Source organism: Carlito syrichta, unplaced genomic scaffold (assembly GCF_000164805.1).
Source record: "Carlito syrichta isolate Samal-C Ts95f unplaced genomic scaffold, Tarsius_syrichta-2.0.1 Scaffold315490, whole genome shotgun sequence".
NCBI lineage: Eukaryota > Metazoa > Chordata > Mammalia > Primates > Tarsiidae > Carlito > Carlito syrichta.
In genome coordinates, this window is record NW_007259586.1 from 1,097,855 (window position 1) to 1,125,217 (window position 27,363).

General features: G+C 49.4%; 1 protein-coding gene across 1 annotated transcript in view; it reads left to right on the forward strand.

Moving 5' to 3' along the window:
• The window catches only part of LRIG1 (leucine rich repeats and immunoglobulin like domains 1), a 128,401-nt gene that overhangs the window by 87,230 nt on the left and 13,808 nt on the right, over window positions 1-27,363 (forward strand). Inside the window, exons 5-12 of the mRNA XM_008072883.2 lie at window positions 1,558-1,701; window positions 3,455-3,598; window positions 6,531-6,674; window positions 9,300-9,443; window positions 11,502-11,582; window positions 17,545-17,616; window positions 18,384-18,455; window positions 24,232-24,395. Of these exons, the coding sequence (XP_008071074.1) occupies window positions 1,558-1,701; window positions 3,455-3,598; window positions 6,531-6,674; window positions 9,300-9,443; window positions 11,502-11,582; window positions 17,545-17,616; window positions 18,384-18,455; window positions 24,232-24,395 (965 nt within the window). The remainder of the gene's footprint in view (window positions 1-1,557; window positions 1,702-3,454; window positions 3,599-6,530; window positions 6,675-9,299; window positions 9,444-11,501; window positions 11,583-17,544; window positions 17,617-18,383; window positions 18,456-24,231; window positions 24,396-27,363) is intronic.

Here is a 27,363-nt window from a genome sequence, read left to right on the forward strand (position 1 = left end):
TTGAGATTTCTTTGTTTCTCTTTTACCCATGCTAATGCCCCATCTCACACGCGATGGTAGACAGGAAGGAAAAGTTAAAACCTACTTAATCCACTACTTGTGGGTAGTAAAGTGTTGCTTTGGGAAAGAAACAGAAAACTCAGGTTAAAGAGACATTTTGAAATTACAGGTGAGTTTTCATTCCTTGTATTCATATGGTTCCAGAGTAACTTTGGAAATCATTTGCAAGGCCAGTTTAGGGGTCATTGTGATCCATCTTTTCAGGGAGAATAAGGCTTGGCACATGGACTTCCCAAGTAAAAACCCAAGGAGAGGAGCAATTTATTTCTCAGGCTGCATGAAGGTGCCCCAGTTGGGAACAGGAGAGCTTGGCATTTGGGAAACCTCCCATGGGGGCTTTTGAAAGGTGTCCAGCTGCCACCGGCACTTTCTTGCTGGGGTTGAACAAACCACAACTGCTCTGCTGGGTTGTGCTGGCCTTCTCTCCCCGCATGAAAGCGGGAGGGACTCTCTATTTTGGCAGCTGTTGGCCGGTATATCTTCATCACACAGTCTGTTCTTTAATCTAGAGTGTTGAGAACAAACAGTCCAGCCCTATTTGCAAAGAATCCTCATGTGCCCTGTCCTGGGCCCCTGCCTGATAGAGAGACGAAAAGTGCCTTGTTCCCCTCTGCTCTCTGTGTAGAAAATCCTCTCTGGTCTTTCTCCTTTTCACTTTAGGTCAAGACAAAGCAGCGTTTGTCTGGGGAAAGCAGAAAGGGGCAGCTTCTCACAGGAATGCTATATTGTACCTCCTTTTTCTTTTTTTCCTCTTTTTTTATTACTTGCTGTAATGTATATACAGTGAGGTGCACAGATCTGGATGTACGCTTCAGTGCATTTTGAGAAACGGCATCTGCCTTTTCTGTAGTCATGGGAGGTGCCCTGATATCCTCACCCTGTAAGCACAGACACCATAAAGTGCGGCTTGTTTTCTAATGGGACTCAGTGCAGGTCTCTGTAACAAGAGTGGTTTTTTTGAGGCATTTAAAATTAGTAAAATAAGTTGGTTTACACAGATTATGCAATTCATACAGTGAGAGCCACTTCAAAAATAAAGGCTGTTTCTTCAGATTATTAAATCATCAGGCCTTGCCTCTCATTTGCCTTTCTGCTTCTCCCGGCTTTTGTGATCGCCCTTGGGCAGCGGGTGGTGAGGAAGGCCCTGCGGTGACTCCTCAGGCAGGGCTGGTGCGTCAGGGTGGTCAGACTTGGAGGTGTTTGACTTTCCCACCGCTGGGCTGGCTCACCAGCCCAAGCACCATGTGTTCTGGCTGAAGCAATGCTTGCCTCCAGATTCTAGTTGCACAGTCCTGACACCTGCATCTCTCTGGCCCCCCATCTGGGAGTCAAGACAGGCTCCGCCGCCGGGTGATCATAAACATTGCATTGGAAACCTGTCCCTCTGGGTGTGTCTTATCTTGTTTTCCCAATTCAGACCCAGCCGGGTCTGGTGTCTGTAACAAAGTGAGGAAGGCCTCCTACCGACCACTACATTTTCTTTCCTGCATATTCCAGCAACCTGGCAAGCAACCGGATTGGCACCCTGGAGTCGGGAGCATTTGATGGTCTGTCACGGTCGCTGCTAACTCTTCGCCTGAGCAAAAACAGGATCACACAGCTTCCTGTGAAAGCATTCAAGTTACCCAGGCTGACACAACTGTGAGTATAGAAACCTGCACTTTAATTAAGGCTAGCCAAACTTTATGGAGGCCAGATTTCCCCAAGGACCTCGTACCATATACGACTTCTTCCCCCTCCTCCTAGGTATGTCTCTGCACGAACGACCATTAAATGGCTCTATGGCAGCGCCTAGTAAATGCACTTTGGGAGCTAGATCTGGTGCCAGTGCTGCCTCAGATGGCTGAGAAAAAGATCCACTGAGTTTATATATGCTTGTCTTCTTTGACGTTTTCCAAAATGAAATCAGAGATTCTGCTGGTTAGTGGATGGTGGCTAATGCTTAGGCTGCATGGGTTTGGTTTCTTCTTTATCTTAGAGGTTTTAGTGTATTTTTAAAGGTACCCGTAAAATCTGTATCTTGGACACGGTACGGTCTGACACTTCTCGAGCTGTTTGAGAGGAAGTTAGTGTAGCCAGAGATACTAAACAAGAGGCAGGTCTTCATCTTTGCCTCTAAAATCATATAAAGAGCTGCTTTGTTATTTTTTAAGGTTTTTTTTATTATTACCATTTTTAATATTTCAGATTCAGGAGTGCACATGCATATTCATTACAAGAAGCTGGAACTGCCTGGGAATGGTTGGAGGTGGGGTATACACAGGGGATGCTTTGACCCCGCTGGCTTTGTCTCTTTAGGGACCTCAATCGGAATATTACGTAGTGGCAGGGATTGGGTCTCAGGTGGTCCAATTTTATTTGTTTAATTTTTTGATGATCAAGGCTGAGTGCCCACAAAGAAGGCACAGGGTTTTGGATTCAAGAAAAGGGCAATTAATCATTGCCTGATGAAGGACTCTTTTTTTCTCTTCTTTTTTTTTGTTTTTCTGTGTCTTCTTTTTAGTGGAAGGATATATTTCAGGAAAATAAGCCAATACTGGAAATTTGGTTGAAGCAGAACAAAATGGTCATTGAGGGTTGGGTGGGCAGCAAGACACAGGTGTACCCTGACTCTTGCTCTCCTGTGCTTTGCCTCCCTGGGTGGTGAGGCCTGGGCTCTGCTTAGTCTGAGGAGAAGGTCTCAGTGATGCTGACTAGGTTGTGTGTGGGGCAGGGTCATGAGACACTGCAGAAATATTTGGGGAAAACCAAGGGCTTTCTGGTTAGCCCTGTGTTCTCCCTCCTCTTCCCCAGGGTTGCTAATGGATCCAGCCCACCAAGATTCCTGACATCTTTCGGTTGACTGAGGCTTTATCATGCTGGGGCTAAAAGCCAAATATGTGTGCTTTGTGGGGTATCTTTCCTCTATCTGCTTCTCCCCCCCAGACAGTGACTTCTCTCCATATGTAGAGATCCTATGATGTACACCCAGTGGAAAGTGTAATGTCCAGTGGTTAAGGTTTTTCCTGGGTTGTGGTATCTGGTGTAGATTTCTGTTGCTGAGCTCAGTTCCCCTTCTGAGTCATGCCCATGTCCTTGTTGTAGTCATGAATGGCACCTGGGCTGCTGGAGGAGAAATACACACTGTGTCCCAGTAGCCCCGGACCCAGCTTTGGGGTCAGCTGAGAGGCGCTCCACCTTACCCCTCTTTCATGCATTAGCTATGGCCAGGTGGCTTCATCTGTGCCTGCATGGCGGGCAAGACACCCGGTGTTTCCACTGCACATCCTGCCTCCCAGAGCCTCCTTCACTAGGTTCACTCCTGGCTTGGACAAGAAGCTGAGACTGCCTGGGAAGGGTTGGAGGTGGGGTATGCACAGGGGATGCTCTGACACCGCTGGCTTCATCTCTTTAGGGACCTCAATCGGAATAGGATTCGGCTGATAGAGGGCCTCACATTCCAGGGGCTCGACAGCTTGGAGGTGCTGAAGCTACAGCGAAACAACATCAGCAAACTAACAGACGGGGCCTTCTGGGGACTGTCCAAGATGCATGTGCTGTAAGTGTGGACTTCGGAGCCCTGGCTTGCTGAGGACCAGTGTGTGTGATCTGTTTGCAGTACACGTGTGTGTGTGTTTGTGTGTGTGTTTTCATTCAGCTGAGCACTGGGCCTGGAGCAGGGCACCAGGACCAACACCCTCTCCTGAAAGATCCTTTGAGACTTCAGCTGGACCCAGGCCCCTGCCTTCTGAAACTTTAGCTGATCCCAACTCAGTGTCTTTGGGAACTGGGCCAAACCTGAAGGTGTGTCCCTAGCAGATCAGGAAAACCTCCTGGGGGAGGTTCAGTGGATTGAGTCAGGTCTGCTGGTTGATGGAGACGGAGGAGGGAGCCATTTTGATTGGCCGGTTCCCAGCCCTCCATCTCCGACCCACATCTACCACCCCACCCCCACCCCTGCTCCTCAGTGAATGCAGGAACATGGGGCCGCAGAACAGACCCTTCCTCATGTCCTCTCCACTCCCATACACTGCAGGAAGTTCCTTCTCTCCCCACTCTGGATTTGACAGTCTTTCTTGATGTGCAGGTGGGCCAGAAATGCATAGCTCATCCAAAGAGATTTATTTCTGTCTTGTGAGCTAATCAAGACACTGGGTGCAGATGTTGACTTTTATCAAGGGAGCATTCTCTTCAGCCAGATGTGTACAAAGCAGGACGTGCTGGCCTGCTGGAGTAATGTAAAACAACAACAAAGAAGCATACAGAAAAAGCAATGACTGATCTTTTCTTTTTAAACATTAAAATGTGTTTATTTTTAATCAAAAATAATTTGCATAGTTCAATAAAATCAGATAGTAAGGAGAAACAGTTACTGCCCCCACCAGCCCCTACCCTCTTAACCCCGGCTCTTCTCCCAAGAGGCAGTCAGTCCTAAGTGTTTCTCTTTTTGGTTTTCTGTTTTTCATCTTGCTGGTGGTTACTGCCAAGTTAACATACTTATACCACTGTCTTTACTTGTCCACTGGAGAGTTCCTGCTTTAGAATAGGTGATTTACTTGCTCATAGTAGCCTGTTCTCCCTTCTAGTCGGTGCAGATTAGATTATGACTTTTCTACCTTTCTTCATTTTCTTGGGAACAGAAACCACCTACGTCCAGTCTATCTGTGAGCTGTGCTGTGCTCACTCCCAGAGCATCACTTGATGGCCACCCCTTCCCCACACCATGAGCAGTGAGGAGGTTAGCCCCTGCTGGGCATCTCACTCTCCTCACTGTCTACCCTTAGTTAACTGGACCTCTCTTTTTACATATTCAAAAACACTTCTACTTAACATCCTTAAAACTGTCATTCTGAACTTTGCAGTGTTACGTGAACTAAAATCAAAAGAAATCTTGGAAGAAAATGAAATTAGCACCTATCATTTGGTTTTTATGTTGAACAAATTTATACAAATTGGGAGAGATTAGTTGCCTTAGAGATTATTTATACATGAAGTGCTTACTTTTTGAACAGTGGCAAAAAATAAGATGGAAGAAACCAAAACTTGGTTGCTTGAAGCCCTTGTAATATTGTACATAGAACAAAACTTGAATTAGTGACTTTTGTTAACGAGGCCAGAGCTCAAGCTATCCTTGGCTAGCATGTGCTGTGTGGGGAAGCAAATAACAGCATACTTATGTAATGAACTTGAAAGCCGAGTCCTTAGTACTGTGCTAAGATCCTGCCGTGTACTTCCGTATTTCCTTCTCATCAGGGCCCTATGAAGTTGGTGCTCTTGACATCTCCACTTTGCAGATGTGTGGGTTTATTCAGCCAGCAAAGTGGCAAAGTTAGGATTTAAATCCAGGTTGTGGCCGGGCTTGGTGGCTCAGCCTGTAATCCCAGCACTTTGGGAGGCTGAGGCAAGTGGATTGCCTGAGCCTGTGGGTTCAAGACCAGCCCGGGCAACTTGGCAAGACCTCGTCTCTATAATAAATAAAAAATTAGCCAGGCATGGTAGCACATGCCTGTAGTTCTGGCTACGTGGAAGGCTGAGGTGGAAGGATCACCGGAGCCCAGCAGGTTGATGCTGGGGTGGCCGTGAGTGTACCACTGCACTCCAGCCTGGGTGACAGAGTGAGACTCCAACTTCAAACCGCCCCCCCAAAAAAAATCCAAGTTATCTGACCCCAGAGCTAAAGACAGGTCTCTTAGCATAGTGGTCAAGAGCCCTGTCTAAGCTGGGCTTGGTGGCTCAGCCTGTAATCCCATGCCTTGGGAGGCCGAGGTGAGTGGATTGCCTGAGACCACAGATTTGAGCCTGCCTGGGCAACTTGGCAAGACCTCATCTCTACAATAAATAAAAAAAAATTAGCCAGATGTGGTAGCACACACCTGTAGTTTCAGCTGCTTGGAAGGCTGAGGCAGAAGGATTGCCGGAGCCCAGCAGGTTGAGGCTGTGGTGGCTGGGAGCGGCCACTGTACTCCAGTCTGGGTGACAGAGTGAGACTCCAACTCAAAAAAAAAAAAAAGGAGTCTCCTGTCTTTGGTAGCCAGGCCCAGATGTGAATTGATTTTGGCACCGTCCCTACCTAAGTTGTGAAGTCTTAGACAAGTTACCTAACTTAACTCACCTGTGGATTCCTAACCTGTGAGATATGGATGATAATACGAGTCACCCCCTATTCTCTCTCCGTTCTATTCCTTTAATGGCCCTCGCCCTTGCTGGGAACACCTCTGCCCATTTGTTTGCCTGGTTTTTACTCAGCTAAAACTTTCCTTGCCCTCTAAACGTTCTCAGTCTGCCTTGGCACTTACTGCCACGTTATAATCAGCCTGTCTTCTCCCAGCCCCTGCACCCCCTACCCCCCCATACACACTCCATAGTTCTCTCGTGCACTGTTACATCCTTGCTGCGACCACAGTGTCTCGTACAGAATGGCTACTTTCTTGCAGCCTGTTCAGTGAATGAGTGGAGTCCCCTCTTCACTATGCGTGGGACTGTCATTGCAGGCACTTGGAGTACAACAGCCTGGTGGAAGTGAACAGCGGCTCACTCTACGGCCTCACAGCGCTGCACCAGCTCCACCTCAGCAACAACTCCATCGCCCGCATCCAGCGCGACGGCTGGAGCTTCTGCCAGAAGCTGCATGAGTTGTAAGTGTCCTCGGCTTTGGGCTGTGACAGGAAGCCCTAGGCCTGGCTCATTCCACAGCACAGTGGGCATGCGGAGGGTTCTTGCAGGGAGGGTGCTCAGAGGCAGACAGGCCAGCAGACCTGTCTTGGAGGCAAGACAGATCCCCATGCCAGCGGGCCCAAAGCAGAGCACCTAGTGATTTCAGTCCTTTCCTGATCTCCCCTTAGCAGGGGCTACAGGTATAGTATTCTGCAGGGAGCCTTGCCCTCAAGGCCTTCTGGGGTTTGGAGAAAGTTTCTGAGGTAGAGGGCTCTCTTTAGGAAGGGGAGCCTGTGGAAGTGCTCCCTCGGCAGCTGTTTTGAGGACAGTGTGTTAATGGCCACACCAAATAGCATGCACTTCTTCAGTGAAGAGGGCTACTTGGACTCAAATACAGAAAGGTGACTTTGAGAAAATTAGTGAAACAGAGAGATGGCGGTGACACACTGACCGTGGAAGAATCTATTGTCCTCAGAGTTTCTACCTTCCTTTCTGTAGTCAAGTTGTCTCGACTCTTGCCTGCTTCCCTTCCCCCATTTTGCATTGCAGGGGGAGTCGCAACGGCTCCCATGTAGTCATGTATGCTTATACTTGGTTCAGAGACGTATGTTTCCCCCTTGCCTTTTGGAGATTTCCAGATGGGGCTCCCAGTTGGGCCTGAGAGCTCCTGAGCTTGTCTGTCTGAAGTTCTGAGATCAACAGTGGCAGTCTCTCTCCTGGGCAGGGAGAGGATGGCCCTGGCCATCCCTTCATGTCAGGGTAAGGCCATCAACTGTGAACACAGCATCACTAAGGACTCAGGGAACATATTTCAGAAATACAGGTTTTTACTGTGTTTGTTGCTCAAGTTTAGGCCAGTAGGTTTCTTTATTTTTCAGTAAAGCTTGGGTGGGGCTTTTTTTTTTCTTCTTTTTCTAGGTTTGGCTATAGGAAAAAGGTTCACCCACTGATGTGAAAGACCTTGCCAGGCAAACTCAAGGGGGTGTTTGAACCTAACGTTGATTCTTGCAGCTGGTGTTTTTATCTGGTCTTCTGTGTTCTCCTTCTCTCTCTTGGCTTCTCCTTTTCTCTGTCTCTCCGTCTCTCCCGCCCTCCCTCTCTTTCTCTCTCCCCCGCTCACTCTTACACTCGCACAGACATACACAGCCCATTGACTTGGAGTTTATATTTTGGTGACCCCATCATTAGCTAATGCAAAACGCAGTGGTTCTGCCCCTCTCCTTGTGCTCTCTGTCCTTGGGTTTTGTGAGTATGTGTGCTAGTGTTAACCCTTTGGGTTCAGCTTCCTGATGCTTTGAGTCACTGCAGTTGCACATTCCATGTGGTTTGGCTGGCATCTGACAAGCTCTGTACTCAAGCTGTGACCCCAGTAGGGAACTCCAGGGATCCCTGGTTTTGTCAGCCAGGGCTTGGAACTGGGGAAGCAAGAGTCCCCCAAGCCTGAGCCAGTTCAGTTCCTAAGGTGAGGAGCAGTCCTCTGCTACTCCCAGAGGGTGCCGAGGCCTGAGGCAGGCCTTCGAGTCCCCTGGGGATTCCATCCTGGCTGGTGGACGACATGAACCTATCTTCTGTGCCCTTTAGAAGGGGCAGAAGAGGTCATGGAAGTGTGCCTGACCAGTGCTCGTGGTTTGCCGTGTATCTAGGGAACCTCAGATACAGATTAAAGATTATTTCCAGCGTGTGTTGCCTGCCCCTCCTTGAAGCTAAATTCTTGAATTGCAGGTGGGGATATAATTTTGATCTCCTGCCAGGTCTTTGCAACTGACAGACACCATGACTTATTTGTCCAGAAGGGAAAGAATGTCATTCCCTGTCACCTTTAAAAACTCATTAATCTCCTCTGAATTTATTTTCCTTTCTCCTGCTCCAGCCCAAATCTCTCATTTTGCAGCAGTAGATGACCAGTATGTCACGTATCCAAGCCAGGGCTATGTCCTGCAGGAGTGCAGGACTGCTGGGAGGAAGGTTTGATTCTGACAATCAGGCAGAGTGTCCGGTTTTACTGCTCACAGTAGGGGGTCATGCTCAGAGGTCCAGTAGAAGAGGGCAGGGAGGGCTGAACAGGAGCCTCCCACCCATGGGTATTGCCCAACTCAAGTGTGAGGCGCTGGTGTGGTTGTCCAAGGCAGTGGCTGGTGGTGCCCTCTGCTGGCCGACGCAGGGAGTCTACCTGGTGCTCTCTTGCTCACTGTCAGAGCCTGCTGCAGTCCTGCCTAAAGTCTCAGCCCTCTGCAGGGAGAGGTCTTTTGTAACCTGAATCAGGAGCAGCCTTGGACACCAGCGTGAAGTGGTTGGGGCTTGAGGGTCCTTGTGTTGCATGACCTTGTGTGTAGTCCTCACAGTTTAACAGACACCCTGGTGTCCATGATGACCTGGTGTCCCTTTAGGAGTTGGGCTTGATGATGTTGGGCCCTGATGGGTTTCTAGTGGCATGGCTACTCTTGCCCTTGGAATTCCTGTGGGTGTGCCTATGTGAGTGTGTGTGTGTGTGTGTGTGTGTGTGTGTGTGTGTGGTCTCTTCCCACTGAGAGCCAGCCAGCTGTGGCTTGATGTTCAGGAGAGGGTGCGTGTGGCCTGGCAGTAATGTTGCTCCTCCCCTTCCTCAGGGTCCTGTCCTTCAACAACCTCACACGACTGGACGAGGAGAGCCTGGCCGAGCTGAGCAGCCTAAGCATCCTGCGCCTCAGCCACAATTCCATCAGCCACATTGCGGAAGGCGCCTTCAAGGGACTCAAGAACTTGCGAGTCTTGTAGGTCTTTCACTGTTGGCAGAACAAAGGGTTCCCCACAGGGAGAGCAGAATAAAGCAAACCAGCTGCTTTGGTGGGTGCTCTTCTCACTGGTTTCGAGGCAGCCTCCGATCCAAAACTGACTTGGTCTGTGTGCAAAGTTTCTGACTTTTATATGTAAATCAGTGGGAAAATTACTGGTTTAGTAGAAAGATCTCTCGTTCCCTAGGATGCTGCCCGTAGAGGGATGACAACCCTTTAAAAATAGCTGTTCTCAAGTGGTAATTTCCTTGCTGTGCTGGGCAGGACACTGGGGTGCGCTTGCTGGAAGGCCTCTCCACGCTGACCCAGAGCAACCTCAGGACAGCAGCCATGGGCGCAGGCTTTCCAGCCTCGAGACTTCCAGTGGTGACTCCTGTTTTTCAATCCTGAGTGTTCCTCTAAGCCAAGGGAATGCTGCAGTTCATCTCTGGGCCCTGCATTTGAACTTCAGCATCCAGGATGCCTCACTTCCAAGAGCGGCACTTAGGGAATCCCACCTCTTCAGGGGGCCATTTACAGAGTGGAGGTGATAATACCACTTCCCTCCAAATCCCTAATTAGGTGAGGTTGCCAGAAATGGCTGCAGGATGCTTTTCTGGGACTTTTGTGAAACTTTTCCATTGTTCGTTCTTGGAACTTGCAAGTAACTGTCAGCATAAAGCCCCCAAAGAGGGGCATACAACTTTCCACAGACAGTAGTGGGTGCTGAGACTTCCTTCCCAGGCATGAGCCCCACAGAGAGGGGTTCTGGCCTGGTGTGGGTGGGAGGGAGGCCTTTGCACTTGCACCTGGCAGAGTCAGCTTTAATGTGGAGCCATTGTTGGGGAGTGTGAAAGAGCCTGAGCCAAGCCATTCAAGGCGAGGTCAGCCTGGAGCCCTTGTGAGGCCTGAATAACAAGGCCAGGGACATTCAGACTGAGTGGGCCAGAAAGAAGAGAAAGACTTTGGCAGCCAGGGCTGGGAGCAGGGAGACAGGCACACAAAGCCACAGCTCCGGGTCCCTGGTTTTTTCAGTATGAAGATAATAGGGAGGGATCCATTGAAAGGAGAGGTCCCTTCCAGCAGCAGTCTTCAGCTCTTTGAGCTTCCTGCTGTAAAATTAAGGTCACAACAAGCATTCTACTCTTCAGTGAGAACTCTCCTCCCTACTGGCAGTCTTTCTGAAGGTTCTTACAGAAGCCAAGAGCAGCATCCCTTTCTGTTCCTGGCTCGTAGCTGCAGAGACTCAGGAGGGGAAAGCTGAGGAGCCAAGAACCTTCTGGAAAGTTGGAGAGGGTGGGATGTATGCAGAGTGGGGGCCTGGTCACCAGGTATGATGTCTCGCCTGGGCACTGTGACCTTGGAAGCTGAGAGGTTGGCTGACTCATCGGCCATGGGATTCACATTGTTGGAGGGGCCTGGGCTGAAGAGTTGGCCTCATCCTTCGATCCTGGCGAGTGGGTCACCAGTCTGACTCAGCACCCAGATGTCCTCCCTGGCTAAGAGTTCACACTGTGCAGGCCTTGGAAGGAGATGGGCTCTGGGCTCCAGACCCACCGGCCCCTGTGGAGGGACCCTAGGGAGAGCCCTGTGCTGGGCCTCTCTTCAGCATCCCTTTCCTCCATGTGCTCTTCATCAGGTCTAAAAAGGAGATTCTGATTGGTGTGAGAGCAGACAAAAAGCTTCAGGAACGTTTTGGGCTGATCCTCAGTGCCAGGGGCCAGATATCCACTCTCTGGGGGCGGAATGCAAACCAGGCTGTCCACACTGTCTCCCTTCTCCAGAGCTCGGCCTTTGCCGACAGGGAACAGCAGATGGAGCCCAGAGACACTTAATGTTTGAGGTATGCTTCAGCTTGGCTAGAGGGCTGAGAAAGCCAGGCCGCCCTGTGAGGTATGCAAAACACGACTCCCTCCTCAGGCCATGTTTTTTAACCATATATCACGCCTGGGTCTCCAGGGTGCGCTAGGTGATTTCACCTTTCAAGTGGCAGGCTGTTTGGAAACCCGTTATTCCCTTTATACTCAGGCTGGACGGTGCTTTCTGTCCTCTCCCCAGGGATCTGGACCATAACGAGATTTCAGGCACAATAGAGGACACGAGTGGTGCCTTCTCGGGGCTGGACAACCTCAGCAAGCTGTGAGTATCTCGTGGGGTGGAGCTGTCTCCCTCTCCCCCACCCATCTCTGTTCCTGGCCTTGGCCTGGGAGAGCTGGTTCCATGCAGAACCTCTTTTGTTTGGGGAGAAGAGTCTGAGGAAGGGAGTGGAGGACACCTAGTTCCTCACTAGTCAGGGGGCTCCTCACTGGTCTAGGTGTTGGGTTCCTTGAACTGAAGACCAGGTGATTGGTGGCCTGGTGGAGCTTCACTCCAGCTTAATTCACTACTGATATGAAAGCAGCTAAGGTTTTTTATTGACCTTTGCCAATAAGATTTTCTTCATTTCTAAAAGTTACAGGAATTGTGTAAAGCTGAGTAACTTGATCGTTTTGAGGCTCCTATCAGTAATTTTGTTGTTAATTCTAATCTCAAATGGAGACAGTCATTTTTTTTTTTTTTTGAGTTGGGATCTCACCCAGTCACCCAGACTGGAGTGCAGTGGCCGCTCCTGGCCACCGCAGCCTTGACCTGCTGGGCTCCGGTGATCCTTCTGCCTCAGCCTTCCAAGTAGCTGGAATTACAGGCATGCGCTACCACGCCCGTCTGATTTTTTGATTTATTGTAGAGATGAGGTCTCGCTGCCCAGGCAGGTCTCTAACCCGCGGGCTCAGGCAGTCCACTCATCTCAGCCTCCCAAAGGCGCGGGATTACAGGCTGAGCCACCGAGCCCAGCTGAGACAGTCATTTTGTATAGCAGATGCTTCTGACATGTTTGGAAAAGTGTGGCTCTTCATACCCTTTATTCTGGGAGGGTCCTGATTGGGAATGAGCTATTTGACCATCTGAGGTTGTATTTCTCCTTGAGTATCCCATACCCTGAAGTCATGTCAGAAACGCTTGGCAGTTGTTCTCTTCCTTCTTGTCCCAAACACCATGCTTCCTTTCCCTCAGCCTCCTGGACCCTTTAATCCATGCACAGCAAGCTTGGGAGGAGCCAGGAGCAGCCAAGTGCAGTGGGACATAGACCTGTTGTTAGCAAGAGGAGCATCAGTCTTGAGATGTGGCTGCTGGGCTGGAAAGTGCCTGAGCCATCGTTCCATACAAGCCTTCCTGGCCTTGACCATGACTGACTGATGGGCGAGGAGAGTGGATGACACTGCCAGGTTCTTTGCAGGGCATGTCCCTCCATTGTTAACCTAGAGCCCTGTCTTGGGTGTCATGGCTTCAGGAAAAAGAAAGCTGTACCCTTTAAGGCTGGCCCTGGGACCACAGGGCCTCTGGTGCTGCGTGAGTCAGCCTGCTGCCTTCTTGAGTACCTGCTCTCTTTCCTAGTTTGTCTCCCACTTCCAGCAGCTGGATGAGGCTTAGCAGTCCTATCTGAACCCCAAGAAGTCAGCCACTCACATATGTCATTTGATGTGGACTCCATTAAAGCAGTGGTCTCCATGCTGACCTGGTCCTGAGAGTCCTGGGAATTTAGAAAAATACAGAATCTCAAGCCTTACCCCACCCAGACCCATTGAGTCTGTGTCCTGGGCCTGGAGGTGCTATATGTGCCCAAGAGAAGGAAAGGCACATTCCCGATCAAGGGAAACTGGGACAGTAACAAGAATTCCTTAACATGATTGTATTAATCCGTTTGCATTGCTATGAAGGGATACCTGAGACCTGATAACTTATAAGGAAAAGAGGTTTATTTGGCTCATGGTTCTGCAGGCTGTAGAAGAAGCATAGCCATGGCAATGGATTAATGGCAATGCTTTCGGTGAGGCCTCAGGCTGCTTCCACTCGTGGAGGAGGGGGAAGGGGAGACAGTAGGTGCAGAGATCACACAGTGAGGGAGGAAGCAGAGAGAGGGGGAAGGTGCCAGACCTTTTTAACAACCAACTCTTGTGGGCACAGACAGAGCAAGAACTCACTCATTACTGCAGGCATGGTACTCTTTCATCCATTCATTCATGAGGGTCTGCCCCTATGACCAAACACCTCCCATTAGGCCTCATCTCCATCACTGGAGATCACATTCTACATGAGATTTAGAGGGCCAAATATCCAAACTGTATCAATGAGTAAATATATGCAGTCACTAATTTAAGTGTGAGGGTACCGTGGTTATGTTGCAAAAGAAGAAACAAATGCTTTTCTTCTTGGATAAAAAAGGAAACGACATGATACTTGTGTGTGGATTCTGCATGATCCAGCCAGGCTAGGGAATGGACAGTGGGTAGAGTGATGGGATGAGACTGGCTCAGCTGGATGATGGGCATGTGAGGTTCAGGATACCATTGTCTACCTAGGATGGTGTGCGGAAATTTCCACATCAAAAGGGAGCAAGACAAGCAAATGCTTCCCATGTGAGTCCGTGCACAGGCCTAGTTAAAAACCACTGTGTCTGGTATATCACAGGTATTGAGTCAACATTTGTGGAAGGGAGAGAGGAAGACGAGGGAGGGAAGGAAGGAGGAAGGGAGATAAGGAACGGAGGGCGCTTTGGTCCCTTTCCCAGGAGTCTCCTCAGAACATTGCCAGGAAAGCTCTGTGCCAAGGCCGTGGCTGGGAGAAGTGGTCACGACACTGTATCTGAGTGATCCAGTGCCAAGTCTGATGGGATCCACTGAGAAGTGAGGCACATGCTAGCACGGAGAAGGAGAAGGACTGCCTTGCTAGAGCTGCTGTGCCTGGTGCACAGATCCCTCAGGAGAGTGCATCAGCACCCTGAGTCCCTCTGATCTGGCAAGGGTTTGCCTTTGGAGACTTGGGCTGGTATGCAGGGTCTGCCTTAGGATGGGAAGGGAGAGACTCTTGCCTTTGCGGAACTATTCAGGGACCTGGGGTCCTTCCCACCATGCAGAGTGGCTAGACATAAATGAAATTGTTTTCCAAGAAAGGAAGAAGTGACCCACAGAGCCATAAAAGATCTCTCTTTCTGAAGATGGGGTGGTTGTCGTCCTACTCTTCATGTTTCCTGAGCCTGAACACAGTCATTTTGGATAGTTCTTCACACTGAGCTTCCTGGCAGGGTGTAGATGTTTCTAGACTCCAGCACAGGCCTTTCTTCCCAGTTTACTTGGGATCATTGCACTGTTTGAAAATGGCTGTGGGGTTCCCCTGCTGGGGATGGGCATAGTCACTATGTGAAGAGGAACGAGAGGATTTCTAGACCCCAAATTATAGGCCAAGAGGAGCCATTAGTGACTTGCATCTGCAGTGCCTGTCCTGTGGTCCCAGCTCTCTCCAGGGCATTCCCTGCCGGGGCGGGGGGAGAAGGCGGGTCTCACATAGGCACATGTGAAGAAGGGGGACATGCAGGACTGGATCACGAGGCAAAGCTTCTGCTCCCTGCTGGGTGGGTAGGGCTGGGCCTGCAGAGTGGAGTTCATGGGGTGAGGGGATGCACATGTCATGTCTGCTCCCAAGGACATGAGTCCAAGGATCACTTTAGCACCGCCTCCTAGGGCCTGCCACAGTCACCTTAGCAAGTGCTAATCAGGCCTTTGGAGCCCTTGACTGAATGGACCCGGAGATGGAAGGAACAGTTTACAGGTGACTTCCCCAGGTCGCTGTCTGCTCCAAGTTGGCGCCAGGGTGGTCAGGCCAGCTGTCCCTGCTCTGGGAGCCTAGCTGTGGGACAGAAATCGCATCCTCCTGGCCCACAGTCCCGCCCCCTCTTTCTCCACACAGCCGCCTTTTATTAGGGCCCTCCCTGTCCGCTAGCCGGAGCTCCTCCCCAAGCCCAGATGTCTGCTGGGGACAGGGAAGGAGCCAGTCTAACCCACCAGCAGGATGATTAGCCCTGTGTAATTGAGAATTTGAGAATTTGTTTTATTGCTATTGTCACTATTAGAAATAACAGCCTGCCCTCATTGTAAAAGAGGTCAATGTGACTAATATTTAATGGGTGAAATAAAGCACAGCTTTTTCCTGGATCTAGTTTATGGGCGATTTCACTAAACAGTTCAATACATTTTTACTGGGACCTGGAGCACACAGTGCCTCAGCCTGGGGGGGGATCTGAGTAAGTGTAGAAGTTGGCAGCGCCCTCCGAAGTGTGTGGAGTTTAGTGCCCTGTGAGCTGTTCTTTGCTGGCTAGTTTTGCGGTTAAGAAGCCTAGGTTAGCACGGCCACTGGGTTTTCTGTGTGTTTGGTTTATTTGTTTTAGAATAAAAGTTTCAGATTGAGAGAGGCTATGGAAACTCTTTCAGGATGAGATTGTTTTCACATCCATGCAGACTGCCTCAGAGAAAGAAAAGGCAAAGGGGTCTTTGGCCTGTGTGCCCCTTCACCCTCCGGAGGCAGGAAACAGAGCTGGCTTTGTCTGAAGGCTGAACTCGGAGTTACCACTGGGGTCTGCTTACATGGAGGCCTCCGGGGAAGGAGTCTGTTTCTGATGAAATGAAGGGTCAGGCAGTCTCTGTGGTGTGTTGCCCCGGAAGCTGCCACACGGGCTGGCAGTGATTCCTTCTGTGGCTTTGGGTATGAGCCTGTGACCCAGGAGGCAGCCCCGTGGTCCCTGCCTTGGTGGTTGCCCAGGAGCCCTGCTACAGGTAGGAGGCGGCACGGACCATGGATGGGACATGGCCCAGGCTGCCCTGCCATCTTCGGTCTTCTTCAGAGCTCATTCTGCCTTTCTTTTCCTCCTTTCAGGGAGGGACTGGGGCTTTTTGTCTTCCCTTGTGCGTCCCAGTCTTCATGCCAGTTGAGAGAAAGAGAGAGCTGGCCTCCATCCGGGTCTTCTCCCTGATTTTTAGTGGAATCCAACTGAGTTTTCTCCCTTGTCCATCTGTACCCTGTTGCTAGGACAGACCTGTTGATTCTGAAAATTTCCAAGAGTTGGCTCCCAGCATTCGGCATTCTTAGCAAGCCCTTTAGATAATCCTGGTGTTCCTTAAAGTTGACGAGTCCCGGTAGCAGATGGCCTGCGTTTCCTTCAGTTGTTCCCTGGTAGACAGTCTCCTATGCCAGTGGATTAGGGGAATGCCTTTGGTGGGTTCTCATCAGAGAACCTGATAACAAGGAGGGAAAAACTGGATTCTCTTCATTATACCCAGCATACTCCAGGGGCTTCAGAGACAAACTTCCCCTTGGATTATACAGGCCCGTAGAAGAGGTACTCATTTCTTTCATGTGTGTTACAGGGGGGCAGACTTAGGTTTCAGTTAACAGTCACTGATCAGGCTGGGCTTGGAATTACCTAGAAGCAGGGGCCCCTTCTTATCGGTACGCAGTCCAGGGGGACAGGCATTAGTTAACCTTAGACCCTGCCCTTTGAGAATCTGATATATGTGATTTATGAACCATCATATGAAACCTGGAGTCTGGCCAAGAGGCCAGAGCCCTGGGACATCTTTTGCGGGCCCTGGAGGGTCATTTGCTTTAGGCAAGGACACAACTCCCCAGAGCTACATGCAGGCTGCCAAGGCATCCAGGTACCAAAGAGCTATGGAGCCTTCCTGATTGACACCCATCTTCCTGTCCTCTTCCTGTCTCTCTGGGAGCCTTTATTCCCACAGTGCAGTTCTCAGAAGTGGGCGGCAGTTTTTCAGTTCCATAGTTTTCCTTGCCTTCTTTGACTCTGCTTCCTCTCACTGAAATAGTAACCAGCACCATCCCTCCTGTAGGGCCATCAGTAAGATTCACCATTCTCCCACCCACCCACCCTTGGGTGGTCCTGGAAGAGAGACAGCCTGGGCTGGACAAGGTGATTTCTACTTGACACTGCAAGGAGCCTTTTTAGGACAGACGGTGCATGCAATTCCAGCCTGTCATCACTATTGAATTCTAATAAAAATAAAAGTATTTCATTTCAAAAAGGGAAGGCCTGTGTACCTGAGTCCCAAAATCACAGCACAGGTCAGCTTTCCACCTGCCCCTCACTGGACAGACTTATCAAGTGGCACTACTTTAATTGTGTGTTCTTTCTCCCAACCCTCTCGTCTGTCTCTCTTCCCCACCCCCTTTCCCGATTCCCTTCCCACCATTTCTGGGTGTTTGGAAACTGCAGGACTCTGTTTGGAAACAAGATCAAGTCCGTGGCTAAGAGAGCATTTTCGGGACTGGATGGTTTGGAGCACCTGTGAGTATCTTGCCAGACCCTGCCTGACGCACAGGCCTGCCAAGCACTGCTGCAGGGGAAGTCTGCTTGCAATTTAATTGCATCTTTGTAAACTGAGAAACAGGCTATTTGGAAACACCAGCTGCTTCCTTCTCATTATAAGCCAGCTTCAACTTTGGCCTTTATTTTGCCCATGCCAGGAACAGCCACAGAACATAAGGCCGGTTGGTGTGCTCCCAATTAATACAGTTGGTATTTGGATAAATACCCTCCCTCCTCTGGCCTCACTGTGCTGACTCTCTCTCGGCCTGGGTCTTACTGCCACTTTCACCAGGATGCTTTATCCTGGCCAAGCCTGCCACCACCACTGAGGCAGCTTAATGATGCTGAATACATGTTGTGCTTACTTGGGAGCTTTTTTACTGGGCTGCTCCTGAGACCCTGGGAAAAGAGGGATGGAGCCAGCCCTGTGACGTTCATGTTGTTGCCATCTGGGGCAGATGCCTCTAGTGCATGATTCTTAGTTCATTTCCTCTTTTAATCAAGTTTGACCTTGATTCTGTGGAGGAAAGGCTTTGCCTGTTGACTTGTTGAGCAGGCCTCAGCCTAGCATCGATGCTGCGCTTTAAGGTCATGCCATGGACTGTGTCAGTATGTAAAATGACAGCCACTTGCAGAAGACCTAGGACACAGGTCTGGCTGGTACCTGTGAGTCATCTGTGAAGCCAGGGCTGTCCTGAAAATCTCTAAGTGGAGTTTCTTTGCATAAAAAGTATGCTCTGTTTCAGGAACCTTGGAGAGAATGCAATCAGGTCTGTCCAGTTTGATGCCTTTGTGAAGATGAAGAATCTTAAAGAGCTGTAAGTACCTGGATTCTGTGGCTCTGATGAACATGAGTGGAGACTTGCAGAGTAAGAAACTCCTGGGATTGTATTTTACTCACTTCTTAAAGGGCCACATAGTAAATATTTTGGACTTAGTGGGCCACAGGGTCTCTGTCATGACTACTCAACTGTGTCACTGTGCAGAAAGCAGCCATAAATCAGACAACAACCAGTGGGTGTGGCTGTATGCTCATTCATTTGTATTGACAAAAACAGGCACAGGGCCTACAGGCTATAGGTGGCTAACCACTATTCTGGGTAATGGGAAATAAACTCTTCTCTGTAAAGTGATAATAGCATCTTTAATTATGTCAAGGACAAGTTTGTATCTTGTGGGTTTGTTTAAACTGAAGACCGATACTGAGAGGAGCTTCTCTAAAGAGCTTGGTGGACAGCACCTCCTGTGGACTGCTCCCAGAGGCCTGGATGGGATGCTCGGAGGGGTGGTGATGCCCGGTCCATACTATCTCCAGACCTCTGGGAGCAGTCCACAGGAGGTGCTGCCACCAAGGACTTTGTTCACCGTGTCTCTTGGTGATGAAATTGATTCTAAGTTTAGAGCTGTTCCATAAAGGTGTAACTTTTGGTTCTTAGAAGTGCTGACAAAATGGCAGATGCCAAAGGACAGTCATCTTTGTTCCTTGACCTTCTCCCCATTCCTGAAGCTTCTTCTAGTGGACCCTAGATTGGGACAGGGAGGGTGAGAATGGAGAGGTGAGGTGCAGTCCTTGTGACAGAGAACCAAAGCAGGCCAGCGACATTCCTGAGTGAGGGGAGGTGGTCCGGGCACTTGCCCTATGACATGTGAGACTCAAGCCTGCCGAGTATAGATGCTCTTCTGCAGAAGGACCAGATCGTAGCACAGGAGATTGTGACAGACTCTGTGAGCCTTGGGGCTCTGCAAACAGCAGCTCCGTGCCGGGCACCTTCCCATTTCCAGACTCAGCAGTTCTGCTTTTGTCTATCTGATAAGACATAATATGAAGAAAGGATTCCATGGCTCTCCTTCCAGGGCAGGGAGGAAAGATACCAGACCACTGTGAAGGGCTGGATGTGGATAGGCAGGTGATAGAGTGATTGGAGTATAAGGTCAGTTGTAAAAGACAGTGGTGGGCGTGGGGTATTCCCTGTGCAGTTCCTTTCAAATTGTCTGTTTTTGAAACTTTCAAATACGATGTTGGGAGTGGAAAAGTTCTGACGAAATGGAAAGAGGGTATTTTGAGAGAAAAAGGAAAAGATTTTCCTTTGGCCCTTCATGAAACCACGTTCTAGTTGGAAGAACTGGACACTCCCGAAGCATAGCCTCCAACGTGCTCCTGCATGGCTCTGCAGGCCCGGCCTTGGTCTCTTGCCTGGGTTTCCCATCATCACTGAATGTACCCAGCGGGGGCTGGCCCCAGGCCAAGTCCTCTGATAGGACAAACGGTTAATTCCTCTTGGTCATTTTCTTCCCCCATCAGATCAAGGCAGGTCGTACTGTGCACTTAGTCATCATCCTCTGGGTAAATTTCCACAAGTGATGATTAGAAACACACTTTGGGTTGGAATCATGAAAACTCACCATGTGAGCCAGGGAAGCACTGGGATGGCAGCCGGGGACCTGCAGAAGGCTGTGCTTGCTGGTGGCCGGCGAGTCCATGCTTTTCCCTGGTGAAGGAGGGAGGCAGGAGTCTGCAGAGTCTGTAGGGTTGTGGTCCTTGCTGCTGTTGGGCTCACTGCAGAGCCTGGGGGTCAGTGTTCTCACTGCTGTCACGTTCCAGTCCCTCTCCACCTGTGTTTTTGGGCCTAACTCCTTTAGAACACCCTCTCCCCACCTGAGTACCCACTGTCTTTCTAGGTCTGGTCTCCTCCCTGAGTTGATTTTCACTGTGGAGGAGGTAGGAACCCCACAAACCCACGGCTGTGTGGCGTGAGGCTTAAGCCTGTTCACACACGTATCTGAGCAAGGATCAGTGTCAAATGTGTTTTCCCCCATTTGTCCCTCTGGCATAAATAAATATACCACCCACATGAGAGCCTAACATCTCAGCGACAGCCCTGCATCTCCTCTAGGCCTTCACAGACAGGGTCCAGGCTGGCCTTCCCAACTGCGCAGAAATGCCCTCCTGCTGTGAGCTGGAGGTGCCTCTGACAGCGTGAGAGTTCCTCTGTTCTCCACCCAGGCAGAGTTCCCTGGTGCCTGGCACAACCTCCTCAACTACCACACAGTGTACTTGCGGGAGGCTCCTTGCTGCATGCAGCGTGAGAACTGGCCATTTTCTCATGGTCAGCTGTCATGGCCCTTCCACCACCTGCAGTACACACTCAACTGGACTGTCCTCCAGATGGCTCCCAGTAGAACACCACCTTCCCATCAAATAAAAATACAAGCTCTCATGCTGATTTTAAGGTCTAGTATGGGCCAGCATCCCAGTCATAATGGCTTCGAAATAAGTTATTTCAGTCTTTGGAAAAGCACTTTCCAAAATTATTTTAATAAGATGCCCAACTCATCTGGAAACAATGAACAGGTGGAAGAGTTGATTTTACTTAATTAGCCTTGGGTTATCTGGCTCAAATTTCATTCTTCCTTGCTGTTCACTAGCTTGACAGTTTCTCTGCTCATTAGAATGCCAGTGTGAAATAGAAGAAAACAATTCCATCCTTTTGGCGACATCTGAGGACAGTGGTGGGTGGAGAAGGAGGCTGTGGGCCCACGTGATGTTTTTGGAATTTTTGAGCATACTTGTGCCCCTTGTTTGCCACTGAGACCAGAGACAGTATGTCATAGGGAAGCCTGTGTGTTCTCTTTCCCGGTCATTTTCCTTGTCATGAGCCGGCCATCACAGCCTTGAAGTCTTCCAGGATCAGGGCAGCTAGACTCGCTGGTTGACTTATCTTCAAGTGACTCCTCAGGAAGGAATGTCCACTGAGATGGTGATTCTGATTTCTGTTTAAAAAGCTTATCCTCAGTTGCTGAGAAATGAAAAAGAAAATATTCTCTGTTTTGGTTGGAGCCTCACAAAACCAAAGCTGTGCATTCTCATGCTCCCTGGGCAGTAGCAATTAACTAACATGCACTATTTAGGGAGCAGAGCCGAATGCTGCTGGCCTCCTGAGTAATGCCAGTGCAGAGATAACTGTACGGAGAGGGAAGCATGCCACGAGGCTTATGCTGGAAGGAAGGAAGGAAGGAAATGTGCAGCCTTACCATATCAAAACATAGCAGCCATTGAGAAAAAGAGCGCTTCTTGGAGCTTGCTGTAGAATTGAGATCCAAGTCTCAGGTTGAGTCTGGAAACTCTAAGTAGCTTATCAGGAAAGTGGTAAAAACAAGAAAGGAGACAGTAGCTTGCCACAGTTGGATAAACCAGAGACCAGGAGAGGTCAGAGGCGTGTCCAGGGTCACATAGGAGCAGTGTCTATCTCAGAACACAGGCAAGCTCAGGGTTGCTGCTACTCCAGGTGTGGTCCTCCAGCCTACAGTGCCACCATCATCTGGCTGCGGAGACATGGAGAATGTTGGGTTCCACTGAAGTAGGGTCTGAGAGCTTAAATCACAGACACCGACACAAAGTTATAAGTAACAAAAGAGAAGTTTATTAGCCAAATTCGGCCATGGCCAGTGGCCACTTGCTGGATAATGAATCCCAAAGCAAGGGTGGCCAGCTGTAACACAGTGCTGCCTTAAGTAGTTTAGATTTACATTCTAGTGGGCTAAAGATAGAACTTGGGATGTTCCGGGTCTCTTATTGCATTACCTTGGATAAGTTTGTTGGGTGCCTCGCGGTGGCCCAGAGAACCCCCCATTAGAGTCTGGCGATAGGTGGTGAGACTCTCCCTACCACGGTCAGTGTTGGGGTCCCAGTTAGGTCTCTCAGTGGGGAAGACATGCTCCACACGGGACTGCTCCGCAGGCCTGCCATCTGCTCCCAGTACCAGCTTCCTTGCTTCCTGGCGGATTCTCTCCCTCTCTTCCACGGTGAAGAGAGCTTGGAGAAGCTGTTGGCAATCATCCCATGTGGGCTGGTGGGTATAGGAAATAGTTTCTAAGAGTGATATAGGACCGTGGGGTCTTTCAGAGAATGGCAGGTGTTGGTTTTTCCAATTGTAGAGATCACTAGTGGAGAAAGGGACATATACCATAAAAGGCGGTGCTCCCGTCCTCCCCATATCAACCCCTGGGGCCTGTCTTAAAGGGAGAACTGCCAGCATCTGCATCTCCAGTTTTTCTGAGGATGAATCCGGGCTTGTTGGTTGAGGGGAACCCGTCGGCTCTCCTGAGGATTGAGGGGGAAACGGGGAATAGATGGGCTGATAGGGGGACCCGCTCCTAGTGTGTGATGGGCTGAGAGCCTCCTGAGCCCCTTGTTTCCGTCCGGGCACAGGGTATGGCGGGGGAATGTTGCCGTCCTCTGGAGGACTCTAGAGGACTGGGGGTTTGGCTTTAGGGGTTTCCTGTAGAGATAAAATGTGAGAAAGGTTATTATTTCTCTGGGCCTTCCTCATCCATGACGGTTGTTGCATTACCAGGAGGTACCAGACTGTAATGTACGGGATCTGGTTCAGATGATAGTGACAGACGAACTGACGGACTTGCTCCACCACAGGGGGATTGAAAGTCCCCTCTGATGGCCAGCTGCAGTCAGGAAATGTGGGCCATTCGAGAGAGCAAAAGGTGGTTAGTTTACCCTTGTTTACCTAGTCCCCCAAGTCTTGTGCTGCTTTCTTCAAATCCTTGAAGTGACACAAGACCAGCTGCAGAGGGGTGTCAGGCTGAGAACATTGTTGTCCCATGATATTGACAGTTATGACAGATACAACAGTGACAAACACCAAATACGAAAAGACAAGGACAAGGACTGAACAAAGAGACTTGACTGCCCAAAGGCAAAACAGGAGATCCCGGTGACATCTCACTGGGACCTCGGACACCAGAATTAGCGCTGCCTCCAGCTTTCCTGAGGGTCCCTATAGGAGTGCACTCAAAACAGAAATCAGGAACCTGACTCTCTGAGGGCTTCCAGGGGCGTTGTGAGTCTGCCAGAGATACAGGCCCAATTGAACCCAGAGAGTTTGCAGGGATGCAGCCCCACAAGGCCCGTCAGTTAAAACGGGTGTAATTTCGCCGCTCGGTTCTCCCGGACGAGCCCCCAAATGAAGTAGGGTCTGAGAGCTTAAATCACAGACACCGACACAAAGTTATAAGTAACACAGGAGGGGTTTATTAGCCAGATTCGGCCATGGTCGGTGGCCACTTGCTGGATGATGAATTCCAAAGCAAGGGCGGCCAGCTGCAACACAGGGCTGCCTTAAGTAGTTTAGATTTACATTCTAGTGGGTTAAAGATAGAACTTGGGATGTTCCGGGGCTCTTATCTCATTATTCTGCTGGCGTGGGAAAGCAAGCAATTTTATCGAAGCAGATATATAGCCAGTTATGCAGGTGCAGTGGAAAAGGGTGTTATTAATTTTGCAACCTTTTCAAAACAGTTTTCAGGAAGGGCGTGAAGTCTGTGAAGCCTGCTCCAAGGTCGAAGTCGCTTCTTTGTTCTCCCCTTACATTCCCTTCTTTTTTCCCTCTTACATCCACTTGTGACCAGCCCAGTCAGCAACGGTGTTTTATCAGTTTCTCCAGGTGGGTTGTGTGCACTGAGATCCAGCTAGCTGGTGGTCACATCAAGCAGGCTGGAGGTGGCTGCTTGTGCTGTGGGTGAAGAGCGTCTCCCTCCTTTGTGGCCACACTCAAGCTCGTGCTGTTGTTTCTCTTGCAGCCGTATCAGCAGTGATAGCTTCTTGTGTGACTGCCAGCTGAAGTGGCTGCCCCCGTGGCTAGTGAGCAGGACACTGCAGGCCTTCGTGACAGCCGCCTGTGCTCACCCAGAGTCGCTGAAGGGCCAGAGCATCTTCTCTGTGCCACCAGAGAGTTTTGTATGTGGTAAGACTGTCTTTGTGATTTTCTTGGGTATTTTTATGAAGGGCCAGGAGGCCCAGAGGAACTCTTCATTATGGGAGTAATTCCTGTTATCAGAGTAAACCCCAACCCATGGTTACCCATGGTTATACAGCTGCTGGATGCAATTTATTTCCCACTGAAACCACATACAGTATTTACTGAACAGTTGCCTCATTATGTGGTTCTTTGAGTACATGCATTTAATCAGAAGGGAGCATGAGTTGGTTCAGTTACAAATCAGAATAATCAGTTACAGGAAGATAGTTCTTTTGTTTCAAAAGGGCTCTGGTACCCGGGTTTAGCCGTGAATTTTCTCAGCATATGAGGCTAGGGTTTTAATGTGTATTTCTTTCCAACCCCAAGAATGAAAGGTTAAACACAGGAAGAATGAGCCTCAAGAGAACAGTTGCTGTAGTAAAAATAATTCCTTGATGTTGACTTGTACTCTTGCTGTTTCTCCAAACCGCTGAAATCTGCACTTGCAGCTTTACGTTCTTTTTGCCTTCTAATTGTTGGAACATAGCTCTTGCCACCTTTTTGACTGGGGGGGCGGGATCCAAGTTGGGTTGCAAAGAGCACTGAAAATGCTGGACAGCTGAAACCACACACACACACACACACACACACACACACACGCTCACGCACGCACTCACTCAAACAGGAATGACACAGTCTCACAGGAAGATGTGGTTCAAGACTGAGATGAATCTGGAGCTGTTCCTGGTCTTTGTTCTAAGTGGGAGTGAGGGTGTGATTCCTGGGCTTGACTGGAACTGCTGGGCAGATGCGAGTCCCCCCTTCCTCTTGTCCTCCCCAGTCTCCCCTGAGCCTTGGGATCCCTGCTGCCGGAATCCTAACTAAGAGTTCACTTGGTGGCGTGGGGACTCCTGTGGGCCACTTTTTGGCCATCACAATACCCAGTGTGTCTACTAGAGGCCAAGATATGAGTGCCTTCCTTCCGTGCATCCACCCCACACCCATGCCTTCTGAGAGCAGGCCTACTGAATTTCCTCCTGATCCAGACCAGGGAGGAGGCTTCAACGCGCGGTGAACATGGTAGCAGCCCTCCAGACTGAGCTTTTCTTACTGACCAGTCTTATGGAGCCTTCTGAGTGGAATGTAACGCTGGGCATGGCTCCATTCCCTCAGCCCAAAATGGCTGTTAGCCCACTGTTCATCGAGCCCTTGACCATTACATTGTTTACAGAGCTCCTTAAAATTAAGCCCTGCTGTTTCCTTCCTCTTTCCTGCCATAGGAGAGTCTTTCCCTTTGAATGAGCCAGGCAGGACTTCTGACATGCGGCAGGCAGCCTCCAGCCTGGGGCCGGGACATGCCCTGGATTGCAGTGGTTTATTTCACATCTCTCACCCCACCCCCATGTTTTAGCTCAGGCTTCTCCTCAAAACATCATGGAAACACTTGGCAGGATATCAGAGTTTCAAGCTCCATGGGAGTCTTCTGCTCCTTTTTAAAATCGGAAACATAGCCACTTCACACCCACTAGGATAGGTAGAATCAAAAACTCAGATAATAACAAGTGTTGGTGAGGACAGTGAGAAATCTGAAGTCTCCAACACTGCTAGTGGGAATATGAAATGGTGCAGCCACTTTGGAAAACAGGATTGGCAGTTCATCAGTTAAACATAGAGTTTCAATATGACCTGGCAGTTCTACTCCTATCCAAGAGAAGGCAACATATATGCTCACACAAAAACTTCTACATGAATGTTTATACCAGCAGTATTCATAGTAGCCAAAAAGTATGCGCAACCCAGATACCCATCAGTCAATGAATGCAGACAAAAAAGTGTACATGTAGCCATACAGTGGAATATCATTAGGCCATGAAAGGAATCTGTAATCCTACAACATGGATGAACTTTGTGAAAATGTTATGCTAAGTGAAAGAAGTCCACACATTACACAATTACATTCATATGAAATATCTAGAATAGGGAAATCTGTACAGGTAGAAAATAGATTAGTAATTTTTTAGAGCTGGAGAGGGCTGGAGGGAGAAGGAGAAATAGCTAAAAAGTACAGGGTTTCTTTTTAAGGTGGTGAAAATGTTTTAAAATTGACTGTGGAAATAGTTGCGCATATTTGTGAATATTGTACACTTTATTTTATTTTTTTTGAGTTGGAGTCTCACTCTGTCGGCCAGGCTGGCATGCAGTGGCACGCTCATGGCCATTGCAGCCTCAACCTGCTGGGCTCAGTGATCCTTCTGCCTCAACCTTCCAAGTAGCTGGAACACCACGCCCAGCTAATTTTTCTTGATTTATTGTAGAAACAAGGTCTCGTCAAGTTGCCCAGGCTGATCTCGAACCACTGGACTCAGGCAATCCTCTCACCTCGGCCTCCCAAAGTGCTGGGATTACAGGCCGAGCCACCATGCCTGGCCTATTGTTCCCTTTAAATGGGTCAGTTGTAGTGGTGATGAACTGTATCCTAATAAAGCTGTTTTAAAAAAGAAATGTAAGCCGGGCTCGGTGGCTCAGCCTGTAATCCCGTGCTTTGGGAGGCTAAGGTGAGTGGATTACCTGAGCCCGCAGGTTCATGACCCACCTGGGCAACTTGGCAAGACCCCATCTCTACAATAAATCAAAAATTAGCTGGGCGTGATAGCACAAGTTCCAGCTACTTGGAAGGCTAAGGCAGAAGGCTCTCTGGAGCCCAGCAGGTCGAGGCTTCAGTGGCCAGGAGCGGCCGCTGCACTCCAGTCTGGGTGATGGAGTGAGACTCCAACTCAAAAAGAAAAAAAAAGAAAGAAAAGTAATAGACATACCATAAAAACTTGCCCCTTTAAAAAGTACAATTCAGTGGTTTTTAGAATATTCAAAACTTGTGTAACCATTACTGCTGTCTAATTTTAGAGCATTTTCATCACTTTTGTTTTTTTTTTGAGTTGGAGTCTCACTCTGTCGCCCAGACTGGAGTGCAGTGGCC